The sequence below is a fragment of the Manacus vitellinus genome, unplaced genomic scaffold (assembly GCF_001715985.3).
Source record: "Manacus vitellinus isolate BGI_N305 unplaced genomic scaffold, ASM171598v3 scaffold_140_pilon, whole genome shotgun sequence".
Taxonomy (NCBI): Eukaryota; Metazoa; Chordata; class Aves; order Passeriformes; family Pipridae; genus Manacus; species Manacus vitellinus.
The window spans coordinates 76,140-102,777 of NW_021939007.1; the positions used below are offsets into that span (position 1 = coordinate 76,140).

At 55.5% G+C, this 26,638-nt stretch overlaps 1 protein-coding gene across 1 annotated transcript in view; it reads left to right on the forward strand.

Annotated features, from left to right (window-relative positions):
* The window catches only part of LOC108643163 (keratin, type II cytoskeletal 6C-like), a 152,669-nt gene that overhangs the window by 59,267 nt on the left and 66,764 nt on the right, over window positions 1-26,638 (forward strand). The window contains 1 exon segment of the mRNA XM_029958136.1: window positions 14,004-14,168. Coding sequence (XP_029813996.1) covers window positions 14,004-14,168 — 165 coding nt within the window.

Here is a 26,638-nt window from a genome sequence, read left to right on the forward strand (position 1 = left end):
GAGAAGGAGAAGGAGAAGGAGAAGGAGAAGGAGAAGGAGAAGGAGAAGGAGAAGGAGGAGGAGGAGGAGAAGGAGGAGGACAAGGACAAAGATGAGAAGGAAGAGGAGGAAGAGAAGGAGGAGGAGAAGGAGAAGGACAAAGATGAGAAGGAAGAGGAGGAAGAGGAGGAAAAGGAGAAGGAGGAGGAAGAGGAGGAGGAAGAGAAGGAGAAAGAGAAGGAAGAGGAGGAGGAGGACAAAGATGAGAAGGAAGAGGAGGAGGAGGTGGAAGAGGAAGAGGAGAAGGGGGGAGGAGGAGGAAGAGGAGGAGAAAAAGAGGAGAAGGGGGAGGAGAAGAAGGAGAAGGAGGAGGAGAAGGAGGAGGAGGAGAAGGAGGAAGGCTGCATCCTCCCCATGAGTGGCTCCCATTTTGTTTTCCCAGAGCAGTGATTCCCATCCCCTCTGGAGCTGCCCAGAAGATGCAGGTCCTGCTGCATCCCAACCCCACGGAGGATTCCCCTCCCCGGGCAGGAATTCCATCCCCGCTGCTCCCACTGGCGTCCCCAGGATGGGATTTGGGGATGGGGGGTGGGGGCTCAGCCCCTCCCGGCACTGGGGGGCTCGGAGGGGATTGGGAAGAGCTTTGGAGCTGCAAAGAGCACCGGGAACTCAGGCAGGGGGGAGGATTCCAGCTGGATCTCCAGGTCCCAGGAACACCTGGAGCTGAACTTCACCCACGGGACAACCAGGAATTGAGGGCTGGAGCGGGAAAAGGAAAGTCCTGCCACGCTTGTGGTGCTAAAAATACCCTCAGCTCCACCCCACGCGGGAGGAAGGGGCGGATCAGCCTCGGGAAACCACATCAGAGCGACCCCACCCCCGGGATCACATCAAAAGGGCGCTCTGGGAACATGAAAAAAAAAAAACCCCGAATCCTTTTGATTTCCGCTCTTCCTTTGAAGGGCCGGGGCTGGTGTGGGGGCACCGCCGTCGTCCCGCTTCCCACCCGCCCTTTCCAGTTCTCCCGGTGGAACCTTCGCCATCCCCGGGCCGGGAGGTGGGATCCAGGACCTTCTCCCTGGGAGGTGTTTCTGGAACTCGTGGGACCCATCAAAGCCCGTCTGACGGAGGGTCAGGGAGGAGGGTGGAGGGTCAGGGTGGAGTCGCGGTGGAGACACGGGGAGGAGGGAAGGGCTCGGTTTGATCCTCCCCACGCTGGGCAGGGAAGTCACAAAGGAAATCTTCATCCCCAATTTCCCCTCCTGGAGTCAGCCAAGAGTAATTAACTCCACTCCTGCTCCTCTCGGCTCCTGCTCGGTGTCCGGACACAGAGAAGTTCCACCAAACCCTCGCTTGTTTCCTGGGATGACTCCAAATCTTTAAACTCTTTGCCCCTTTTCCGATAAAAGCGATGGATGTTAAAAATATGTCACCTGTTAATTGCTGGTCTTCATCAAAAATGCAGAAATCGCCCCTTAATTGGAAAGGATTAGAAATCTTAATGATTTTAAGCAGAGCTGCCTGGAGAGTGCCACGGAATCGTGGGAGGTGTTGGGATGGGAGGAACCTCGAAGACCATCCAGTCCCACCTTCCACCGTCCCAGGCGGCTCCAGCCTGGCCCGGGGCACTTCCAGGGGTGGGAGGACGCAGATCCCAGTCTTTGCTTGGTGTAAATTACGGAATTTGCCTCTTAAAGCAACTCGTTTGGGCTGATTTGCACCCAATTTGGCTCCTGCCCAAAATTCCGTGGGCGTTTGAAGAGCCGGAGCAGAATCGTCTCAGTCCCTTTGCATTTTCACGGCGCGTCTGCCACGGACTTGTGACAACAAAACGTGTCCTACTTCTCTTCCAAATCTGCTGGAAGAGGGTCATTGTGGGGAAAACAAACCTCGGGAATGGGCTTGGTTGGTTTTTCAGCATCGTGGTTGAGGTCCTACAGCTCCAGTTCAGGCTCTCCAAAGAGATCAAAGGGGGTTTATTTTTATTATTTTTATTATTTATTTAAAAAAAAAAAAAGAGAGAGAAGCCCGAAATCAGGACCATAAATCAACATAAAATCAGTTTGAAAAAGCACTGAAGTGTTTTGTGATCAAACTGATGAAAGGGCAGGACAAAGGAAGGAGCCTCAAGCTGGGCAGATCCGGGTTTTACCAGAGGGGGAATCCAGGGGGAAGGTCTTTCCTCCCTGAAATTATCAGGACTCGGAGCTGGAAGAGCTTCCTCTCCCCCCACGTCCTCCTGCGATAAGAACTCGTTTCCCAACCAAACAGGAGAGGCACAAAATCCATCAGGCTCCATCTCTAAGGAAGGAAACCACAAGAAAGATCTGCCAAGAAAAGAGCAATCAAAGAGGCATAAATATCCATCAGGAGGGGGTTTATCTCCCGAGGTTGATGGTGTTCCCATCGATCCTCTCACCTTTCATGCCAGAGGAGAACAAACCAGGGCAGTGACACGGACTTAAAGTGGTTTTCTCGCCTCCAAACTGCCCCAGTCACCCTTTCGAGGTGGGATGAGTTGATTTAACAAACCTCTGAACACCCTCAGAAGTTCAGCAGCACCAACCAAACCAAACACTGAAGGAAGGGATTTTCCTCCCTCTGGCTCACTGCTCTTCCCGGGAGGGCCTGACCCTCCTTCCGTGGGCAATTCCTGCCTTGGGATGGCTCAGGGAATCTCTTGGGGATGGTCCTGCGCAGGGCCAGGATTATCCCTGTGTCCCTTCCAACTCGACATATCCCGGGATCCTCCAGCTGGAAAACAGCTTTGCCTGGAAGGGATCAGCCATCCCGTGGGTTTCCAGGGGCGTTGCTGTGACCTCGTAAAAGGCAGAATATTTTCCCCCCCTTTTTGCCCTTTTTTTGCTGTTCTGGGCAGTGGGATAACAGCCTGCCCCGTGCCCGGGATTCCCACCCATCCCACCCTCGCTCCCGAGGATCTGGGGCAGATCAAACCAGGGCTGTGCCGTGCCGGGGCCGGGCCGAGGTGGCACCGAGCGGATCCGGGAGCGCTCCCCGCCCTCCTTAGGACTTCAAAGGGGCCGCGGAAATTCGGTGCCCAGAGGGGGGGACTAATTCCAGCTCCCTTGGAGCAGCCCAGGCGGGGCGCCGGGCCGGTGTCTGGGTGTCTAGACGGGCTCTGGTCCCCGGGGATCACACGGGGAAGGACCTGCAGAGGTGGATTCCTCGCTCGGCTGCTCGGGCAGGGATGAGTCACCGTCTGGAGATGCCGATCTCGGTCCATGGGACACCGAGGGAGGGAGGCTCGGAGGGGGAAGGAGGATCCGCGGCCGGTTTGGGGGCTGAGGGAGGGAGGAAGGGGTGCCCGGACCCAGGGTTTGATGGGTTTCATGAGGAGCATCCTTTGAGAATCCTGATCCTGACCTGGAGCAGGGGCGGGTCAATGAGGGTTAAAAGCACAGGAGCTCATGGAATTCCCTCGGGTGACTTTGGCTTAGGGACATGAGGGGTTTCACTCCTCAAATTAATCCTTTAATACCTCATGAATGACTTGGACAAGAGTCTGCAGAGCCCAAGAAGCTGCACAACCCCCCCTGTTCTGCCCCGACCTCCCCGGGATCAAACGGGGTTGGCACAGGGAGGCTCCTGCCATCGCCCGACCTGAATGGGGCGAGTTTTTGGGAGGCTCTGGGTAATTACAGAGCCCGACAGGGCCCTTTGAGGCTATCACATAAAACACCTTCTGGGAGCCCGGCCGGATCCACCTCCAGAGGCAACAAGCAAATGAGTGAAGTCCGACGTTCCCCTGATGAGTTCCCTGCTGGGCAGAGCTCAGGCAGCAAAACGCTGACAAAGGCAGCGATTGCAAGTCGTCAAAATGACTCACCCAACCCCCTCATCGAAGTGTTTTCCTTTTTGGCTTCCTCTGTCCTTCCTCTCCTCTTTTTTTTTTGTTTTTTTTTGAGTCGAAAAGATGCAGTTTTTGCTCCAGAGTTCTCTCCCCCTTCCCACGTTCCGCGCTGGCACCGATAAATTGTTGATTCTTGAGGTGTCACAGAGAGACCTAAAAGCCCTTAAAGGCAGCTGCCTTCCCGCTGGGATCCAGGGGAGACAACAGGGATTTGGCCAACACACAAGTGTTACCCAGCACTGAGCAACCTGCCCCCCAAACCTGGGCTCGATGGTCCTCATGGGTCCCTCCCAGCTCGGAATATTCTGCGATTCCGACCCCAAATCTTTGCCCCCTCAGGAAACCAGCGGCTCAGGCGAGCTTGGGAACTGGGGCTGGTGCAGCACAGCTGGTTCACAGACGTTTAATTGCAGCCTGTGCTGCATTCCAGGTGTCTCCCACACATCCGACGGGGATGATGGGGCGCAGGGAGGGAGCAGGGGCTCCTCTCCAGTCTGGGCACAGTTTTCCTCTGCAGGGCTCCCAACGAGTGCCTTTTGTGCCCTTCTTCGCAGCCAAATCTGCATTTTGCTCCTGATAAGCCTCTGTTTGGAAACCTCGAGGGCCGGGGAAGTTCCAAAGCGCAGCTTGGAGCCTCCAATGTTTGTTTAAACTGACACTGCAACGAGAGCAAAACACCGCGAACAAAGGTGTAATCTGGACGTCACGCCGTAAATATCTGGAATTACCCCATCTGCAGAGGGCAGGAGCAGCACTTTACACCCCTAATTTATACCACCAGCCCCTCAGACTCCCGGGGCTTGCAATTACAGGGTCAATTAATGGCTTTGGGGATCCCAGGGCCGCCGTCACGTCCCGGGGTTTCACCGCCCGTGTCGTCTTTTTAGGAACTTGGTCTTAGAAAGCTGCGTGTTTTGGGGAGGTTTGGGACGGATTTATGGTCCCAACCCTTGGGAAATGCTCTGGGAGGGGGTTAAAGAGGATGAGGGAGCACAGCACTGGGTCTCTCCAGCTGCCATCCTGTTGTGTGACACGGAGACTCCTCCGGGCAAGGAAGGACTCGAGGGCGTTCAGTTGTTTGCACCATAATGTCTCTTTTTCTCCCAAACACTTTGTCCCCAAAGAGCTGAAAGAGCCCTTTTGTTTTGACTTCCCAGTTTGGAGAAGGCCCGGAGACGTTGCCTCCTTCACCTCCTTGGGCTGGTGATTAGGAGAGAGAGGGATTCATCTGCCCGGCGTGAGTCAAAGCCGGGCCTGGTGTCCAGCCCAACCCACCCATTAAGGCCTCCCCTGTTCCCCTGCAGAGGGTGAATCACCCCAGTCCCCCCCGGGCAGGGCCTGGGGGCTCTTTCCCTCCGAGGTGTCTCTGGTTGGAGTGTCAAGGACGTGCCTGGCAAAGTCACCCCGGGAGTGAGGTGGATCTCACCAGGCTGGAACGGGCCATTGTTCCCTTTTTGTTCCCTGTGGAGGCAACCGGGAGGTGAATCCCAAAGGGCTCTGACACCCAGCCCTGGCAGGGGCTCCAAAGGAGCGGGGGCCGAAGGTTTAATGGGACAGGTAAGAATTCTCAGTGTTATCCAAGGAAAAGCTGCCACCGATGGCACAGAACACAAATCTGTGAGCAAACTGAAACACGTCACAGGTTCCGGGTGGAACCCGCTCTGCTTCGCTGGGATTTCATGGTGGGAAGAGGTCCCAGGAATGTCCAGGACTCTGCACATCCCCAGAATTCTGAGATTGCTTTTGGGGGACGTTTTGAGTCCTCGCACAATAATCCAGACCTCAAACCCTGTGAATTTACTGGTGTTTCAGGCGCAGAAATGATCCATCCTGGCACTGTGTTTTTCCAAGGTTGACTTTCTTCTTTTATTTCTCCTTTGAGTCCCTTTTTTCCGCACCCAAAGATTGTGAAATTACCCCCACAAAGTGCAAGTCTGCAGAACACCCCATCACACACCAGACACACACACACACGGGCCCATGAGACACAAAACCCCAAACGACACGGCGCAAACAAATCACAAAGAGTCCCTTCAAAAACCTGCCCTAAACTATAATTAGCGTTAACTTCGGGGAGCGCTTCCAACCCTAATGTATTCGAGGGCGACTTGCAAACAGAGCACTTTTAGATCCCTTTTTATTTCCTCAGTAGTTACTATTTGCCGGGCTGGTTTGCATTTTGAGGAGCATTCGTTGCCGCCGGGCAAACCGAACCCTTGAGCGCCTCAATTACCGCCCTGATCCTATCAAGGCCGGGCTTCCCGAAGGATATATAAGGGGCAGCGCCCCTGCGTCGCTCCAGCCGGATCTCTGCTCCTCTTGCCGCGCCCGGAGCCGCCCCGAAAATGCCCCGAAGGAGCCACGATGAGCCGGCAGGCGCCCCACGGTGAGGTCCCGTGTTGGGCCGAACGAGGCTTCAGGCTCGGCCTTCGGAGATTCTGCTGGCCGCAGCTTCGCCGCCTCGGGTCCTGCGCGCCCGGGCCCGCTTGCGGGGCCGGGGCCTACAGCAGCGGGGAGCGTCTGCAACCTGGGGGCAGGGCCGGAGGATCTCCTACGTCAAACGGCTGCGGCACCGGCTGCTTCGGGAGCTGGGCCTTCGGGCAGGCCGCGGGGGTTACGGCAACACCCCGGCGCCGGCAGCGGGCCGCGGCGGGGCTGTGCGGCCCCCGCGGGTACGGCCTGGTGCGGGGGTACCCCGAGCGCAAGGCCGACGGCATCCAGGGCATCTGCATCGACGAGAGGCTGCTGAAGCCCCTGTGCGTGGGCGTGGACCCGCTGGAGCACGAGATCCGCTGCCAGGAGAAGGAGCAGATCAAGAGCCTCAACACCCAGTTCGCCTGTTTCATCGACAAGGTGAGAGGTCGGGCTGGTCTGTGGGGCTCTCGTGCCTGAGGGGGTTGGGTTTGCCGGCTTAGGGAGCTCTCTGGTGGGTTTGGAAATAGTCCAGACCTGCTCCGGGACTGCTTTTCTAGGAGAAAAACCAACCCCAACCAACCCCCTCCAAAACCCAGCTGGTGCTATCAGTCAGTGAACTCCCTCCAAAACCCAGCTCGTGACGTGAGTTAATCCCAGCTTGTCCCACGAGCCAAAGAACCCCCTCCAAAACCCAGCTTATGACACTAGTCAGTGAATTCTCTCCAAAACCCAGCTCGTGACGTGAGCTAATCCCAGTTTGTCTCACGAGCCAAAGAACTCCCTCCAAAACCCAGTTTATGACACTAGTCAGTGAATTCCCTCCAAAACCCATCTTAGGACACGAGTCAGCCAAACTCCTCCAAAACCCAGCTCGTGCCCGAAGCCAAAGAACTCCCTCCAAAACCCAGCTCGTGATGTGAGTTAATCCCAGCTTGTCCCACGAGCCAAAGAACCCCTTTCAAAACCCAGCTTGTGCTACAAGTCAGTCAACCGACTCCAAAACCCAGCTCATGCCCCGAGCCAAAGATCTGCCTCCAAAACCCAGCTCATGGTATGAGTTAATCCCAGCTTGTGCCACGAGCCAAAGAACTCCCTCCAAAACCCAGCTTATGACACTAGTCAGTGAATTCTCTCCAAAACCCAGCTCGTGACGTGAGCTAATCCCAGCTTGTCTCACGAGCCAAAGAACTCCCTCCAAAACCCAGTTTATGACACGAGTCGGTCAAAATCCTCCAAAACCCAGCTTGTGCCACGAGCCAAAGAACTCCCTCCAAAACCCAGTTTGTGCCCCGAGCCAAAGATCTCCTTCCAAAACCCAGCTTATGACACGAGTCAGTGAATTCCCTCCAAAACCCAGGTCATGACATGAGTTAATCCCAGCTTGTGCCACAAGCCAAAGAACCCCTCCAAAACCCAGCTCATGCTATGAGTCAATCAATCCACTCAAAAGCCCAGCTCATGGCATGAGTTAATCCCAGCTTGTGCCACAAGCCAAAGAACCCCCTCCAAAACCCAGTTTATGACACGAGTCAGTGAACTCCCTCCAAAACCCAGTTTATGTCATAAGTCAACCAAACTCCTCCAAAGCCCAGCTCATGTCATGAGTCGACCCCAGCTCACGACACAAGCCAACCAGTCTCCTCCAAACCCTGGTCCAGTTCAGCCCTGAATCACCGAGCCGGGTCTTTTAAGATAATTTTGACCATTTTTGTGAGTCAAAGATAATTTGGGGAGCGTGTTGGTCCCAACTGGGATCTTCAGACCCGGGGAAGGGCTCGTTTTGGGTGCTGGTTCCAGAGTTGGGTGGTGTTTGGGTCATGGACATTCCTGCAGGAGTTTCCTCTTGGACGCCCTCGGTCCAAGGTTGGATTTCTCTCTGCAGCTCAGGTGGAACTCACAGCCCCCACAGGCTCATCTTTCCGCCCTGCAATTCAAATTTTTGTCCCAAAACTCCAATAATTCCCTCCCCTCTTTGCCTCTAAACCTTCCAAAACCACCCCTGAAGGCAAAGGAGGTTGGTCTTGACCTGGACACGTAAATGTCAGACAACGAATCTGAGCTGTAGAAACAACAGAGACAAAGAGGTTTCACCCTCTGGGGGCTCAATCTCAGCCTAAAATACATCACAGGCACCATCCAGAGGAGATTTTTTTTCCCTAAAAATTGGTGAGAAAAGCAGATTTAGGCATGGGGTTCTTAGATCTCTAAATAACATAGACACAGGACTTCTTGATTTCTAAATAATTTAGATGCGACATTAATTTCTAAATAATTTAGACCCGACATTCAGATTCCTGGGTAATTTATATGTGTGAATTCCAGATTTCTAAATAACTTAGGCATGTGAATTCTGGATTTCCACATAATTTAGGTGTGCGAATTCTAGATTTCTAAATAATTTAGATGTCTGAACTCTAGATTTGCAAGTAATTCAGGTGTGTGAATTCAAGATTTCTAAATTATTTAGATGGCTGAACTCTGGATTTCTAAATAATTTAGGTGTGTGGATTCAGGATTTCGAAATAATATAAATGTGCAGATTCTAGATTTTGGAATAATTTATGTGTGTGATTCCAAATAATTTAAATGTGCAGATTCTGGATTTCTGAATAATTTAGGTGTGTGAATTCTGGATTTCTGAATAATTTAGGTGTGTGGATTCAGGATTCCAAAGTAATCTAAATGTGCAGATTCTGGATTTCTGAATAATTTAGATGTGTGAGCTCTGGACTTCTAAATAATTCAGGTGTGTGAATTCTGGATTTTGGAATAATTTAGGTGTGTGTATTCTGGATTTCCAAATAATTTAGGTGTGTGAATTCTGAATTTCTAAATAATTTAGGTGTGTGAGTTCTGGATTCCGGAATAATTTAGGTGTGTGTGTATTCTGGATTTCCAAATAATCTGTGTGAATTCTCCATTTCCAAATAATTTAGGAGTGTGGATTCTGGATTTCCAAATAATTTAGGTGTGTGAATTCTGGATTTCCAAATAATTTAGGTGTGTGAATTCTGGATTTCCAAATAATTTAGGTGTGTGAGTTCTGGATATCTGAATAATTTAGGTGTGTGGATTCTGGATTTCCAAATAATTTAGGTGTGTGATTTCTAGATGGACACGTGACACTTTGATTCCTAAATCAGGGCAGATAATTCGAAGATCACGGCGTCCTGTCCCCTCTCAGTCCCCAAAATCCCTCCCTACCCCGATTAAACCCGGCGTTGAGCCGCTCCCTTCCCTCCCTCACGCCGAGAGCTGCTGTTCCCCGGCAGGTTCGGTTCCTGGAGCAGCAGAACAAGGTGCTGGAGACCAAGTGGGGGCTCCTGCAGCAGTACGTGCTGCCCAAGAAGGGCAAGAACCTGGAGCTCTACTTCGAGAACTACATCTGCGACCTGCGCAAGCGCCTGGACTGCCTGCTCTGCGAGAAGCAGAAGCTGGGCAGCGAGGAGTGCGCCACGAGCCAGCTCGTCGAGGAGTTCAAGTGCAAGTAAGGGCTGCCCCGGCTCCTCTGCCTGTTCTAGGGGGTTTGGGGGCTGGAGCAGGGTCAGAGAAGGGCAGCGAGGCTGGGGAAGGGGCTGCAGAAGGGGCGGGGGAAGGGGCTGGAGCCAGCTCGTCGAGGAGTTCAAGTGCAAGTAAGGGCTGCCCCGGCTCCTCTGCCTGTTCTTGGGGGTCTGGGGCAGGGGTAGGGACAGAGAAGGGCAGCGAGGTTGGGGAAGGGGCTGGAGCCAGCTCGTCGAGGAGTTCAAGTGCAAGTAAGGGCTCCTGGGGTTCCTCTGCCTGTTCTAGGGGGTCTGGGGGCTGGGGCAGGGACAGAGAAGGGCAGCAGGGCTGGGGAAGGGGCTGGCGAAGGGGTTGGGGAAGGGACTGGAGCCAACTGGTGGAAGAGTCAAGTAAGGGCTCCCCCGGCTCCTCTGCCCATTCTTGGGGGTCGAGGGGCTGGAGCAGGGTCAGAGAAGGGCAGCAGGGCTGGGGAAGGGGCTGGGGGTGGAGGAATTCAAGGGCAAGTAAGGGCTTCCCTGGTTCCTCTGCCCGTTCTTGGGTGTTGAGGGGCAGCTGGTGGAGGAGTTCAAGTACAAGTGAGACCCTCTGGGGCTCCTCTGGCCGTTCTCAGGGGTCGAGGGGCTGGAGCAGGGACAGAGAAGGGCAGTGAGGCTGAGGAAGGGGCTGGGGAAGGGACTGGGGAAGGGGCTGGAGCCAGCTGGTGGAGGAGTTCAAGTGCAAATAAGGGCTCCTGGGGCTTCTCTGCCCGTTCTTGGATGTTAAGGGGCAGCTGGTGGAGGAGTTCAAGTGCAAGTGAAACCCTCCGGGGCTTCTCTGCCTGTTCTTGGGGATCCAGGGGCTGGAGAAGGGACAGAGAAGAGCAGCGAGGCTGGGGAAGGGGCTGGGGAAGGGGCTGGGGAAGGGGCTGGATGCCAGCTGGTTGAAGAAGTTCAATGTGCAATTAAGGGCTTGCCCCGGCTCCTCTGCCTGTTCTCGGGTGTCCCAGGGGCTGAAGGCAGGTGCCAGAGAAGAGCAGGCGAGGCTGGGAAGGGGCTGGGAAGGGGCTTGGGAGCACCAAATTCCCGTAGAGGAGAGGCTGAGGGAGCTGGGGGGGCTCAGCCTGGAGAGGAGGAGGCTCAGGGGAGACCTCCCCACTCTACAACTCCCTGCCAGGAGGGGGGAGCCGGGGGGGTCGGGCTCTGCTCCCAGGAACCAGCAGCAGCACAAGAGGGTCTCCAGCTGTGCCGGGGAGGTTTAGGTTGGATATTAGGAAGGAATTTCTTCCAGAGAGAGGGATCAGACACTGGAATGGGCTGCCCAGGGAGGGGGTGGAGTCACCCCGCCATTCCCTGGAAGGTGTTTAAGGTGAGACTGGAATGCCGGCATTCAGTGCACGGGCTGGGAACCGCGGCGGGGTTGGAGCGAGGCGTTGCACTCGATGGTAGCTCGGAGGTGTTTTCCTACCTGGCTGATTCCGAGAGCCTGTGATTCCGTGGTTTGTGTTTGTCCCCTCCCAGACGGGTGGCACGGCCCCTCGGGGGGTGACACGGCCCCTCTGGGGGTGGCACAGCCTCTCCGGGGGTATCACAGTCCCTCCGGGGTTGGCACAGCCCCTCGGGGGTGACACAGCCCCTCCGGGGGTGGCACGGCCCCTCTGGGGGTGACACAGCCTCTCCGGGGGTGGCACAGCCCCTCAGGAGTGGCACAGCCCCTCGGGGGGTGGCACAGGCTCTCCGGGGGTAGCACAGTCCCTCGGGGGGTGACACAGCCCCTCCAGGGGTAGCACAGTCCCTCGGGGGGGGCACAGGCCCCTCGGGGTGACACAGCCCTCGGGGGGTGGTCACGGCCCCTCTGGGGCTGGCACAGCCCCCTTCTTGGGGGTGACACACCCGGCGTCCAGCAGTTCGGTCATAGTTTCCTCGGCGGGTGGCACAGAGACACACCTCGCGCGGGTGGCAGCACCCCTCCAGGCAGTGGCACTCAGCGCTGCTTCTTCGGCATTTTACTGGCACAGTCCCTCCGGGGGTAGCACAGTCCCTCCAGGAATGGCACAGTCCCTCGGGGGTGGCACAGCCCCTCCGGGAGTGTCACAATCCCTCGGGGAGTGGCACAGCCCCTCCGGGACTGGCACGGCCCCTCAGGAGTGGCACAACCCCTCGGGGGTGGCACAGTCCCTCGGGGAGTGGCACATTCCTCGCCACAGCCCCTCAGGAGTGTCACAGTCCCTCGGGGGTGGCACAGCCCCTCTGGGTTGGCACATTCCTCGCCGTCTGCCCGCGGAGCTCTTTGCATTGGAAATGGGGTTGCTCATGAAGGAGCCTCTGATCTCGGGGTGGGTCAGTGTTGGGGCTCCAGACGCTGATCTGGCGGTGCCCGCTGGCACTGCCTGAGCAGGGAGAGCTTGTCATTTATACCCGCTGGTTGATGTCATTTGTACCCCAGGTTGTTGTCATTTACACCCGAAATTATTGCCATTTATACCTGAGATAATTATCATTTATACCCAAGGTTATTGCCATTTATACCTGAGATAATTATCATTTATACCTGAAGGTATTGCCATTTATACCTGAGATTATTGCCATTTATTCCTGAAGTTACTGACATTTATACCTGAGATTATTGCCATTTATGCCTGAGATTATTATCATTTATACCCGAAGTTATTGCCATTTATATCTGAGATTATTATCATTTATACCCTAATTTATTGTCATTTATACCTGAAGTTATTGCCATTTATACCTGAAGTTATTGTCCTCTATACCTGATGGCTGATGTAATTTATACCTGGTGGTTGTTGCCATTTATAGCTGAGATTATTGCCATTTATACCCGAGGTTTTGTCCATTATACCTGAGATTATTGCCATTTGTACCCCAAGTTATTGCCATTTATACCTGCTGGTTGGTACAGTTCACCCCGATGGTTGATGTTTCTCTGCCTGGGAGGTTTTTTTGCCTCAGCCCTTTTTCCTCCTCCCGTTCCAACAGGTACGAGGAGGAAATCAACCGGCGCACGACGGTGGAGAACGAGTTCGTGGCGCTCAAAAAGGTGAGAGGCTCCAAACCCGGGGGTCATTCCACCCGCTGGAGGTCGGTCTGGTACAAAACTCGGCAGAAACGGTGAATTATTAGTATAAAAAACACCAGAAGTGTTACGACAGCAGCTCCACAGCCGCGGATTTGTCACCCCGAACACGCTCCGGGAGCGGGACGGGAGGGGGTGTTTGAGGGAGGGGGACAGGGCAGGACAGGTCCCACCAGAACACCCGGTTCTTCCCGGCCTCCTCTCCACATCCTTTATTCTTGGACATCAGAAAGGCAGGAATCATCTGAAGAACATTAAAGAAAAGCCCTTTAAACCCTCCCCAGGTGGTGCCGGGTTTGCGGCCGCGTCCCGAGTGACAAACCAGCCAGTTCCTGTCGGTCGTGTCGGAATGGTTTGGTTTTCCTCCAGGAGACACCAGGACACCCTGACTCACCCCCTCGCACCTTTCTGCTCTTGGCATCCTGTTGGGACACGTTTCTGTCTCACTTTTGCTGCCTTCCGTGTGTTTTCTCCGGCGTTTCCAGCCAGGCTGGGGCTGGAATGTGCGTCCCTGCTCTCTTTCAGGATGCAGACTGCATCTTCCTCAACAAGGAGGAGCTGGAGGTGAAGGTGGATCTGTTGAGAAGGCAGCTGGAGCTGTTGAAATGTGTGTTTGAGGAGGTGAGTCCCTCTGGTCCGTCCCAGCAGTTTGGGGGTCCTGTCTCACCCTGCAAATTTGCGCTCCTGGAAACCCCTCTGGGACGTGTCTCATCCCAAGCCCGGAATAATTAAAAGCTTGGAAGTACAAGGCTGATCTGAAATTACCATGATTATGCTGGGAAAAGGGTGGTTCCCCCTCTCCTCCTGTAGCTCCAGGTAGGAACTGGCTCTGTCCTAACTCTGCCCCGGAGAAGAGATGCGTCCGTCTCGTTCCTCCGGCTCTCGGCTCCTGATTAGAGCTGAGGGAACTCCCGGCCCAGTCCTGTCATTAGCAGCCCTGGAGCAGCCGGAGATGACAGGATACCAAACTCCTGGCCCTTGATGTGGATGGGATTGCTCCAGGTCCTCAAAGTGGGTCAGCGGCGACGTGTGGCGACTCACCCAGCCCCGGGATTTTCTGCTGAGCCGTCCCCGGGGACACTCCAGGGCTTGCTCTCCATGTCCCGGCCCTTTGCCTGCCTTGCAAAGTCAGGTTCTGGGAGCTGACTAAGCCCTTCCCCGCCCGCAGGAACGAGCTCAGGTGGATCGGCAGCTCTGCGACACCTCGGTCATCGTCAAGATGGACAACAACCGGGACCTGGACATGGAGAGCATCATCAAGAACGTGGAGTGCTGGTACCAGGAGATCGCCCAGAAGAGCAAAGAAGAAGTCGACGCTTTCTACCAAACCAGGGTAGGCCTGGCAGACCCTCCTGGGCCTCTGCACAGCGATGCCCCCGGCCCAAAAATGACAACTGCCTCGTTTTCTGGTCCCAGTTTCAGGAGCTCCAGGACAAGAGGGGGAAATACTGTGACGACCTGCAGAGCAACAAGTGTGAGATCTCAGAGCTGACCAGGATGATACAGAAGCTGCAGTGTGAGCTGGAGAGTGTCAAGAAGCAGGTAGGAGAGGGGATGAGCCCAGGGAGGTTGGACAGCTCAGGTATCAGGAAAGGTGGTCACTGTCCTTTAGGAGGTCAAGAAGCAGCAGGAGAGGCCCAAGGTGATGATCCCAGAGAGGTTGGACAGCTCAGGTATGGGGAAAGGTGACACACTACCCTAAAGGAGTCAAGAAGCAGCAGGAGAGGCCCAAGGTGATGATCCCAGGGAGGTTGCACAGCTCAGATACAGGAGAAGGTGGCACACTGCCCTTTAGGAGTTAAGAAGCAGCAGGAGAGGCCCAAGGTGATGATCCCAGGGAGGTTGCACAGCTCAGGTATGGGGAAAGGTGACACACTGCCCTAAAGGAGTCAAGAAGCAGCAGGACAGACCCAAGGTGATGATCCCAGAGAGGTTGCACAGCTCAGATACAGGAGAAGGTGACACACTGTCCTTTAGGAGGTCAAGAAGCAGCAGGAGAGGCCCAAGGTGATGATCCCAGGGTGGTTGCACAGCTCAGACCCGCTGGATCAGCCTTTGGGAGACTTCAGACCTGCTCCAGGCCGTGGTTGGAAAGGGAAGGGGGGGCAGAGGGGCGGGAGGCCGGCGGGTTTTCTCTGTCTGCAGTTTGGATTCATCCCAACCCGGGGTGTCCAGGAATGAGGAAGCAAAGCCCTGTAGACCCTGCAGTGTCGTCCTCCCCTCTCCACCAGGTCTCCTGCCTGCAAACCTCCATCTGTGACGTGGAGCAGCGCGGGGACTGCGCCCTCAAGGACGCGCGCGAGAAGCACATCGAGCTGCAGAACGCGCTGCAGAAGGCCAAGGACGAGCTGGCCTGCATGCTCAGGGACTACCAGGAGCTGCTCAACGTCAAGCTGGCCCTGGACATCGAGATTGCCACCTACAAGACCCTCCTGGAGGGTGAGGAGAGCAGGTGGGTGACACGGCTCTGTCCTTTCCGTCCGTCGGAGGCCGCGGTGGTTCCAGGTCCCGAGTGGATTTTACAGCTCCAGGGGCTTCCCAGGCTCGCAGGAACTGGGGCTGGAGGCCTTGGAGACCACACCTGGCTGCCAGCAAACCCCAGCTCCTGTGCCAGGGGCGTCAGATTGGGTCACAACGAGGGGGGATGGCTGGGTGCTGGGGCTGGAAGCTCTGGGTAACCTGCACTTCTCATTTCTCTTCTCTCCCCCGACAGGATCTGTGTGGGGAACCCTGTGAGTGTGTGTAAGTACCCGCAGGATTTCCAGCCCTCAGGGTTTATCTTAGGAAAGGCAATTTTGGGAGCAGCACGGTCCGTCTGCCCCCTCCCTCTGCCTCCCTTTGCCACCCTCGGGAAGGTTTAACCCCAGAAATCTCAAATATCGCCAAATTTAAAAAAAAAAATAATCAGCTTTTGGACGGAGGGGGGAGGTGAAATTCATGCCCCTTTTCTACTGTCCGAGGCAACAGTGAGATGTCCGGGCCATGCACTGGACCCGGGAGGGAACGAGGCAGCAGCCAGAGCAGACCCGTGGGAAGGGGGAGGGTCCTCGGGACTGGGGAGGGTCTGTGGGACCGGGAGGGTCTGCGGGAACGGGAAGGGTCTGCGGGAATTGGGAGGGTCTGCGGGACCGGGGAGGGTCTGTGAGACTAGAGAGGGTCTGCGGGAATGGGGAGGGTCTGCGGGAACGAGGAGAGTCTGTGGGACCGGGGAGGGTCTGTGGGAACGGGAAGGGTCTGTGGGACCGAGGAGGGTCTGTGGGACCGAGGAGGGTCTGTGGGACCGGGGAGGATCTGCGGGACCGGGGAGGGTCTGTAGGAACGGGAAGGGTCTGCGGGAATGGGGAGGGTCTGAAGGAACGGAGAGGGTCTGTAGGAACGGGAAGGGTTTGTGGGACCGAGGAGGGTCCGTGGGACCGAGGAGGGTCTGCGGGAACGGGGAGGATCTGCGGGAACGGGGAGGGTCTGTGGGACCAGGAGGGTCTGTGAGACTAGGGAGGGTCTGCGGGACCGAGGAGGGTCTGTGGGAACGAGGAGGGTCTGTGGGACCGGGAAGGGTCTGTGGGAACGAGGAGGGTCTGCGGGGGGACGTGTCGGGACACGGGGAAGGGTCTATGGGAAGGAGGGAGGGGGGTCTCGGGCACGCGGGACAACCCCCCTGGAAATCAGGCCGGGTGGGTTCCGTCACCCGGGACAGAACTCGCCCGGGGAAATTGCCTCCTCGTGGAAGCCGGGCCGGGGGGGATGCCGCGGGGGGCCCTTCCAGCTCGGGGGCGTTCTGTGTTTCCTGTGTTTTTTTCCCCCCTAACCGACGCCCCCCGGGCTGTGTTTCAGCGGTGCGTCAGCAGCAGCGGGTACCCCCTCCCGGGACGACTGCGGGCTTGCTGGCGGCCAACGGGCTGCCTGTGCGGCGTTCGGCTCGCTGGGGGCCGGCCGCTCGGGTCGCCACAGCTCCCCCGGCGCAGGGGCGGCTTCAGCCCCCGCCAGGCCGGATCCACCCCAGCGCGTCCTTGAGCTAAGGTGGCAAGCCCTGCCAGGTTTGCCCCCGGAGGTGTTCTGCCCCCCCGGCGGGTGGGCTGCAAGGCGGGGGGCGCTCCCGGGAGCGGGGGTACCCGGCCCGCCCGGGCTCGGCGCCAGGGTGGGGGGCGTGCAGGTCCGCGGGCGGGTGGTCGCCTTCGTCAACCTGGGCTGCGTCATCCGGCAGCTGGCCCGGGGCCCCCCGTGGTCGTGTCCGGCGGCCGCCGAGGGTCGTGGGGTGGCAAAACCCGGCGTCGGTGGGGAACTTCCGGCGCTTGGTTCAGAGACCCCTGGCGTTGCGTCCGGTAGGGCCGCCCTGGGGTGGGGGGCTGGCGGGGCCCCCCTCGCCGGGGGGCTGGAAGCCGCCGTTCCCCACACCGGGATGAGGCGGGACGAGGCGGGATGAGGCGGGATGAGTCCCCCCCCCCAACATTCCCGCTTGTCCGGCGATGCCAACCCATTTCCCACATTTATTAAACACCCCTCGCCCCCTCCAGCCCGTTTCAGAGGCCCCCCCCGTTGGACCCCCGGACACCTCTAGAAGGCTTCTCCCACCTCAGTCTTGTCTCTGAGTTCACACTGTAGGTCATCACAGCTTTAATGGGTTTGCTCGTGGCGCTGCTTCCCCCTCCGGCTTCTCCCAGGTTAATTAACAACATTCCTCCTTCCAAGACATCCCTTTTTTCCCCTTCCAGCTCCTCCCAAAGCATTTCAGAAAAGCGAGAGAGGATTTAACCATTTAACTTTCCCAGCAGACACTGTAAAGCGCAGACTCCCTTTATTTTTATTCTTTTGTTCGTTTGTTTTGTTTTTCTTTTTTTTTTTTTGGTCCAAAAAACCCCTGAGCCGCGAAATTTAAGCTTAAATCCGAAAGGAGGCGATCCCAAAGCACCTCCCGGTTCCTCCGGAGCTTTATTTGTCGCGTGGAATTACGGGCGGACACGCGGTGCCTCCGCTGCTTCTGCATGTTTAGGGGTGGCTGGTTCAGGGCGTGCTGATTTTTGGCAGAGATCAAACCCCCCCCTTTCCCTTTTCCCTCCCCCCGGAATGCCGAGGGAAGGTCCCGGTGCACGAATCCCGTTGTACTCCCACGGACGGAGCCGCTTCCCATCGGCTGCTCCGACTTCCCTCTCAATAAACTGCATCCAAAGGACGCGTTTGGTCTCGGCTTTTCCGTGTCTTTAAAGAAGCTGCAAAAGAGGTGAAAAAACGCCCTGGGGGAGGGGGAGGAGGAACCAAAGAGACCTCTGGGTTCTCCCCGGGCAGTTCGGGGCACGGGGGGACTCGGCCGGGGAGAGTCGATGGAGTTTATTCTGGTTTGTTTATTTATTTATTCTGGTTTATTTATTTACTCACCTCCTCATATCACACCCCATCAGGCATTTTATTTATTTTCCTCCTGAAATCACACCCCCCCATCAGGTATTTTATTTGTTCACCTCCTCACATCGCACCCCCCATAATAAAATACTGGTTTGTTTATTTATTTATTCACCTCCTCACATCACACACCCCATCAGGTATTTTATTCTGGTTTATTTATTTATTCACGTCCTCACATCACACCCCCCATCAGGTATTTTTTTTATTCACCTCCTCACATCACCCCCCCATCAGGTATTTTATTCTGGTTAATTTATTTATTTCTCTCCTCACATCACACCCCCCATCAGGTATTTTATTCTGGTTAATTTATTTATTTCTCTCCTCACATCACACCCCCCATCAGGTATTTTATTCTGGTTAATTTATTTATTTCTCTCCTCACATCACACCCCCCATCAGGTATTTTATTTATTCACCTCCTCACATCACCCCCCCATCAGGTATTTTATTCTGATTAATTTATTTATTCACCTCCTCACATCACACCCCCCATCAGGTATTTTTTAGCCTAATTAACAACCAAAGATCGTCAGAAGCCTCCAAAATAACCCCGAGCACCACAAGGGGATGTTTTCCAGCCTCTGCCTCCATTCCTGGTCAGGAACCTCCGGGAACGTGGATCCTTCCCCAGTGTGGATCCTTCCCCAACGTGGATCCTTCCCTGTCCCCAATGTGGATCCTTCCCCCGTGTGGATCCTTCCCCCGTGTGGATCCTTCCCCAACGTGGATCCTTCCCCAACGTGGATCCTTCCCCAGTGTGGATCCTTCCCCAGTGTGGATCCTTCCCCAGCGTGGATCCTTCCCCAGTGTGGATCCTTCCCCAGCGTGGATCCTTCCTCAGCGTGGACCCTTCCCTGTCCCCAATGTGGATCCTTCCCCAATGTGGATCCTTCCCCAATGTGGATCCTTCCCCAACGTGGATCCTTCCCTGTCCCCAACGTGGATCCTTCCCTGACATGGATCCTTCCCCAACGTGGATGCTTCCCTGACATGGATCCTTCCCCAGTGTGGATCCTTCCCCAGTGTGGATCCTTCCCCAACGTGGATCCTTCCCCGACATGGATCCTTCCCCAGTGTGGATCCTTCCCTGACATGGATCCTTCCCCAACGTGGATCCTTCCCCAACGTGGATCCTTCCCCAGTGTGGATCCTTCCCCAACGTGGATGCTTCCCTGACATGGATCCTTCCCCAGTGTGGATCCTTCCCCAACGTGGATCCTTCTCCAGCTTGGATCCTTCCCCAGCTTGGATCCTTCCCCAGTGTGGATCCTTCCCCAATGTGGATCCTTCCTCAGCGTGGATCCTCCCCCAACGTGGATCCTTCCCTGTCCCAGCAGTTGAGGGAAGACCAAACCAGCACCTCCCTCCTGTGCTCCTTGGGGGGGTGGCTGGGGCTGTGTCCGACCAGAGCCACCCGTGTTTTGGGCAGAAAAAGCTCTGCTTTGGTGAAATTCAGGCTGGCAGAGCGTCCTTGCCCCCCGTGGGACTTCAAAGGCACCGAGACCTCTTGGGTTTAATGGGATGGGATCGACTTTGGTACTGAGACCTCTGGGCTTTAATGGGGTGGGGTCGACTTAGGGCTGACAAAGTGTCGTTTTTGCCCCGTGGAACTGAAAAGGAATCAAGATCTCTTGGCCATAATGGGGTGGGACCAACTCTGGCACCGAGATCTCTTGGATTTAATGGGGTGGGATTGACTTTGGCACCGAGATCTCTTGGCCATGATGGGGTGGGATTGACTTTGGCACTGAGATCTCTTGGCTTTAATGGGGTGGGATTGACTTTGGCACTGAGATCTCTTGGCCATAATGGGGTGGGATTGACTTTGGCACCGAGATCTCTTGGCCATAATGGGGTGGGATTGACTTTGCCCATGATTTGGAGCCTCCCACGTCCAGCCCAAGGTGGGATCGCGTTGCTGGGGGTTTATTTCATGGAAAAACCCCAAACCCACCATTTCCATGGGGTGATTCCTCCGGCCAAACACAGGGACCCCAATTAATTATGAAGTGCACGAGGCTCTGGCGGGTCTGCACCCAAGGGATCCCTGCTGGGATGAACCCAAACCCCCATCCCCGTTCCCGGGGGAATCCTCCTTCCCTCTCATCTGCCGGACCCACAGACATCGTTATCCCAAGGAATCTCTTCCTGTCTCCAGCACAGGAGGAATTACAGGTCCCACAACCCCACAACCTGCTGGCTCTCACTAATTGCAGCCTGGAAAAGAAAAAAGGGACAATTAAAGGGTGGGAAGGGGATCAGTAGCCCGGGGGCAGGGCAGGGGGTCATTTCCATGCCGAGGGTGGAAGATGTTGCCTGTTGCAGCTCCAGCCAGTCCTGGGTCACACCTTGGCCGGGGGAGGTGGGTGGTCCCCTCTGTCCCACCAGCAAAGCCAGTCTGTGGGGCTTTTTATCCATGAAATGGGTCCTGGGGTTTGGATTTTGGGACCAAAGTGAACCGGGTCGGTTGTTTGACTCTTCCAGTGGGTGAGGGGGAGCCCTTGGTGGGGAATTTGGCGGCTGAGCTGGAGTCAGTCGGTGCCTGCAAATGGAATTTGGGAAGAGGGCGAGCCCAGGAGTCCCTGGGATGAGGCAGCTCCAGCTCCCGGATCCCCGGGATCCCGCGGAGTCAGGACGTCACCGGGCCAGGGATGGGTGTCCAGGAACGCCCGAGGCTCCAAATTTGGGTCTTCCTTGAGTGTTTGAGGAGGCAAAGCCATCCCCTCACAATCCACGCCTGGAGTGACTCGTCTGGGCCACTTTTCATCAGGTTTCCCCCCCCAAAAAAACGGTTTCTTGAGGAAGAGGAGGCGGAGAAAGGCCCAGCTTTGGGATTAGGGTTTGGTCCTCACCCGCTGGGTCACTCAACCCCGTTCTCTTGCCCCTCCTTGCTCTCCCTTTACGATCCAGTGAGAGAGGAACTGGTTTTCCGTGGCATTCCCAGCCTTGGAGGTGTGAGAGCCCAGCAGTTCATGGGATTTCCAGAACTTTCCCCTCCCAGCCCCCAAATGAGGCCCCCGAGGCGGCCCCAGAGAAGAGGGGACTCGGGGCTGGGCCGTCCCTCGGGGCTCAGGACACCGAAATATTCCCCCATTCCCAAGGGTGGCTCTTCCCATCCCGAGGGAAGCGGGAGGTGGATCCCAAACTTCAGGGGGATAATTGTCTTTTAGTGGCCTGACTAAGAGAGGGAAGAAAGGGAGATGATCCCTCCTCACCCAGAACAAGGGCAGCTCCTCCTCCTCCTCCTCCTCCTCCTCCCCCCGGAGCCAACACCCAAATATCCCGGGCTGTAATTTCAGGAAAACCAAAAAGGGGCAAACGAGGCCTGCTTTTATTTTTCCCCTCTTAAAAATTTTTGTCGCAGGAGCAAAGGGAAAAGGTTCATCCCAGGTGGTTTCCAAACCACTCATTAAGGGCTGTAAAACAAGCACAGAAGAACTCCTGGCAGGGGATCGCCGGTTTTATCCCCCTTGTTCATTTTATATTTTAATCTTGAGGATTGTTTTGACTTTATTATTATTTCTTAATATCAAGGAGCGTTTTGACTATTTTTTTCCTCTTCTTTCTAATAGCAACAAGCTGCAACAGATGTTTGAAGTCGGGGAACTGGTTTTTTCTGTCAGTTAAAAATAACCAGAGGAAATATTTTGATACCTGAGCAATGTCTCAACACAGTTCTGTCAGTGAAAAGTATATTAATAATTTAAAAAAATACCAGTCCAGCTCTTTAGTTCCATAAAACGTTTTGGGTTCGGTTGATCAACTGCAAAAAAAAATGAATTTTATCCCAATAAAATCCTGGTCAAGGAGATGAAGAGGAAAATGGGAAGGAGCGAAGCCATCCAGACTCGGGGTGTGGTCCAGGTCACCTCCACCATCCCTGGGGACACCTGGACAGCCTGGAGGGTTCCCCCTCCCAAAAACGAGTGTCCAAGGCCAGGCTGGAGGGGTTTGGAGCAGCCTGGGATAGTGGCAGGAGGTGGAATGGGATGGGTTGTGCGGTCACCTGGAGAGGAGAAGCCACGTCTCCAAAGTCATCTCCCAGAATCCAGCTCCCAAAATTCACCTCCCAGAATCCAGCTCCCAAAATTCACCTCCCAGAATCCAGCTCCCAAAATTCACCTCCCAAAAAAACAGCTCCCAAAATTCATCTCCCAAAAACCAGCTCCCAAAATTCACCTCCCAAAAACCAGCTCCCAAAATTCACCTCCCAAAAGCCAGCTCCCAAAGGTCATCTCCCCAAAAGTCAAGTCTGAGAAAGTCGCCTGCCAGAAGTTGTCTGCCAAAAGCCATCTCCCAAAAATCATCTCCCAAAATCCATCTCCCAGAAGCCATCTCCCAAAAAATATCTCCCGAAATTCATCTCCCAAAAATCTTCTCTGGGAAAGTCATCTCTGAAAAAGCCACCTCCCGAAAGTCATCTCTGAGAAAGTCATCTCCCAAAAACCATCTCCCAAAAACCGTCTCCCAAAAACCATCTCCCAAAAGTCATCTCCCAAAAACCGTCTCCCAAAAACCATCTCACAAAAGTCATCTCACAAAAGTCGTCTTTGAGAAAATCACCTTCCAAAAGTCACCTCCCAAAACTCATCTCTGAGAAAGTCATCTCCCAAAAGCCACAATTTGGGGTTCTTTGCTCGTTTTTTCCTTCAGCTCTCCAAGGTCCAGCCTCTGTTTCCCGCTCCCAGTGGTTCCACTGCCCCTTTCTGACCCCGGAGAGATGGTCCAGCCTCCTCCTGACCCGCTGCTTCCCCTTCTTTAGGGAACACACCCTTTCCTCCGACTGTTCCTCCTTCCAGCCAAGGGAGGGGGTGGCAGATCCGAGGCTGGACCGTTGGATTCCGGCCCTGCAGCCCCAGGACACCTCTCAGAGAGTGGGAACAAACGAAGAACCTCCCACGGAGCAGATTGTGGATTAAGACAGGGCAGAAATTAGTCCCTAATTAGTCCCTCCTGCCCGTCCCTGGCAGGCAGAGGCTCCACAGTCTGTGATGTTGCAGAGCAAGTCGTGGCCTGTGATGTGGTCCTGGACTAAAGGGAGGGAGGGGGAGGTTTAACTCAGAGATCTGAGCTGCAAAGGGTTGGATCAGGGTGGGATTAAAAAACCATGGGCTTGTGGTCCAGCTCAGGGTGTGTGTGGGGGGGATTCTCCAGGATTCAGAGACCCTGGGCTCGAGGTCCAGCTCAGGGTGTGGGGAGGATTCTCCAGGATTGAGAGACCCTGGGTTTGAGGTCCAGCTCAGGGTGTGGGGAGGATTCTCCAGGATTAAGAAACCCTGGGTTTGAGGTCCAGCTCAGCATTGGGGGAATTCTCCAGCATTAAGAGACCCTGGGCTGGTGGTCCAGCTCAGTGTCGGGGTTGAGGATTCTCCAGGATTCAGAGACCCTGGGCTCGTGATCCAGCTCAGGGTCTGTGGGGGGGATTCTCCAGGATTAAGAAACCCTGGGTTTGAGGTCCATCTCAGTGTTGGGTGGATTCTCCAGGATTCAGAGACCCTGGGTTCATGGTCCAGCTCAGTTTGGAAAGGAGGATTCTCCAGGATTAAGAGACCCTGGGTTTGAGGTCCAGCTCAGCATTGGGGGGATTCTCCAGGATTGAGACACCCTGGGCTCGTGGTCCAGCTCAGGGTGTGTGGGGGATTCTCCAGGATTCAGAGACCCTGGGCTGGTGGTCCAGCTCCGTGTGGGGGGAGGATTCTCCAGCTCCTTGGGTGAAGCAATGTGGGACCACACCGGGGCTGCCTCTGCTTAACACAACTTGCCTTTTAAGGTGGTTTTGGTGGAAACCCCCAGTTTTTTGGGTGCTCCGACCCTGGAACAAGGGGAATGTTGGACCTTCGTCTTTGGCAGCCAAACCAAACATCTGGGTAAGTTCTGACCTAATGTCAGGGGGGTCATGGCTTCTCCTCTACATCCATGAGGGATGCAGAAGGATGAAGGATCCACATCCATGAGGGATGTAGAAGGATGAAGGATCCACATCCATGAAGGATGTAGAAGGATGAAAGGAGGTAGAAGATCTGCATTTTCTCAAAGCACTGACCAGCAGATTTATCTTGTTAAGGGCTGGACTCGATGACCCTCGTGGGTCCCTTCCAACTCAGAACATCCTGCAATTCTGTGATCTCTGTGGGTCCCAGAATGTCCTAGGATTTGGGATCCTTGTGGGCCCCAGAATATCTCATGATCCAGTGATCCTTGTGGGTCCCAGAATACCCTGTGATTTGGGATCCTTGTGGGTCCCAGAATATCCTAGGATTTGGGATCCTTGTGGGCCCCAGTCTGTGATCCTGGGATCCTTGTGGGTCCCAGAATATCCCATGATCCAGTCATCCTTGTGGGTCCCAGAATATCCTGTGATTTGGGATCCTTGTGGGTCCCAGAATATCCTGTGATGCTGTGATTCTCTGCTCTTTCCTCTCCCTTTCTGTCCACAGGGAAATGCAGGTCGGGTTTTCCTTGTTTTTCCCTGGAAATCCCCTCGTCCAGCCCGGCCCAGTTCGAGCTGTGTTTGTCCAGCGGGGTTTGTGCACACGAGGGAGCCAAAATCCCCCCAAATCCTCTGCTGTCCGGGTGGGGAGTCCTCTGCACCCCGAGCTCGCTGGCCACGGCCCAGCCCCGTGGGTGGAATTATCCATCCCCAGCTCCGTGGGTGGAATTATCCATCCCCAGCCCCGTGTGCGGAATTATCCATCCCCAGCCCCGTGGGTGGAATTATCCATCCCCAGCCCCGTGGGTGGAATTTATCCATCCCCAACCCCGTGTGCGGAATTACCCATCCCGGGGATTAAAGGAGGTTTTGGTGTCTCCCTCGGTGCTGAATCACCGCGGGCCGGGCTGTGGCTGCAGGACCAGGGCTCCCATTAGACAATTAGCGCTGCATTTCCCCAAAAGTGATGCAAATGAGGGGCAATCGCTCCCAGAGGCAGCTGTTTGCTGGGGTTTTTTGCAACCTTTAGGCAGCAGCTTCGGGAAGAACGGGCAGTTTTGGGGATATCGGCACTGCCGGGAATGGCAGTTTTGGGATATCGGCACTGCCGGGAATGGCAGTTTTGGGATATCGGCACCACTGCCGGGAATGGCAGTTTTGGGATATCGGCACTACCCAGAATGGCAGTTTTGGGATATCGGCACTGCCCGGAATTCCGGCACCGGGCAGAGACCAGGGCTTGGAACTGTCAGGGAAGGAGGAATCAGCCACTGAAAAACCACTGAAAATTACTGCCCAAGAACAACGTCCCGCTCTGGAGGAGCCCACAGGTTGATCTGGGATGAGGAATTAGGGAAGACCTCTGGGATGAGGAGTTAAGCAGGACCTTTGGGATGAGGAGTTAAGCAGGAGCTCTGGGATGAGGAGTTAAACAGGAGCTCTGGGATGAGGAGTTAAACAGGAGTTCTGGGATGAGGAGTTAAGCAGGAACTCTGGGATGAGGAGTTAAGCAGAACCTCTGGGATGAGGAGTTAAAGAGGACCTTTGCCTTGGAAGGGGTGATTTCGTACAACAGAACTGGAATTAACAATTATTATACGGACAAAACAAGAAGCTTTAAAGGAAAGGATAAAAACCTTCCAGATTTTGAGGTTCTCGTTCGGTTTTGGGGTCAAAGGAGGAGGGTTCAGCGTAACTGAGTGAACACTCCACATCCAAGACCTCTGGATTCGGGGAGCAGCCCCTGAGCCTGCCCTGCTTGGGACAGAGGGGAAGGGTTTGGGTGGGAAGGAGGTGCTAAACCCCCGCGGAGCAACAGGTAATTAAGCCAAGCCCAGTAGCGATCTCACAAGCAACCGGTTCCCTTTATCATAAACTCTTGGAGAGACTTGAAAGAAGTGGCTCAAAGGGGGAGTGACGTTTTGGGGACAGAGCGCCCGGGGTGTGTGTCAGCCCCGCACGGAAAGGAGGGCAGGGAAGCCGCGGATGTCACGCTCGGTAATTAAAGGGAAAGTGCAGCCACCCGTCCCGTCTGCAGACACCGACCAGGGGCCGCCCGGGCGGGGCCGGCGTTGCAAAAACGCCCGGGAGGGGAAAAAATGCCACGCGGAACGCCGGCCGGGGGAAGCCGAGGAGGAGCCGGGAGGCCGAGGGGGCAATTATTGGGGTGCCCGGAGCGCCCAGCTGGCTTTGGGTCAGCCGGGTTTCCAGGGGCAGAGTCGTGCCTGGATGGGGAGGGAGGGAGGGAGAGGAGGGTGCCCGACCCCGCCCGGGATCCCGGGTGGATTTGCCCGTGGGATGTTCGGGGAGAAAACTCAACCACACAATGACAGAACAAAGGGAACGACGGGGCCGAGCAGCGAGGGGTGGGTGTCGCTCCAGGAAATTCCCCCGGAGTTCCCCAGACGAGTCTCCTGAGCCGGGTGGAGCGGAGGGGGAGGAGGAAGGGGCCTGATTCCCTCGGGATCACCCGG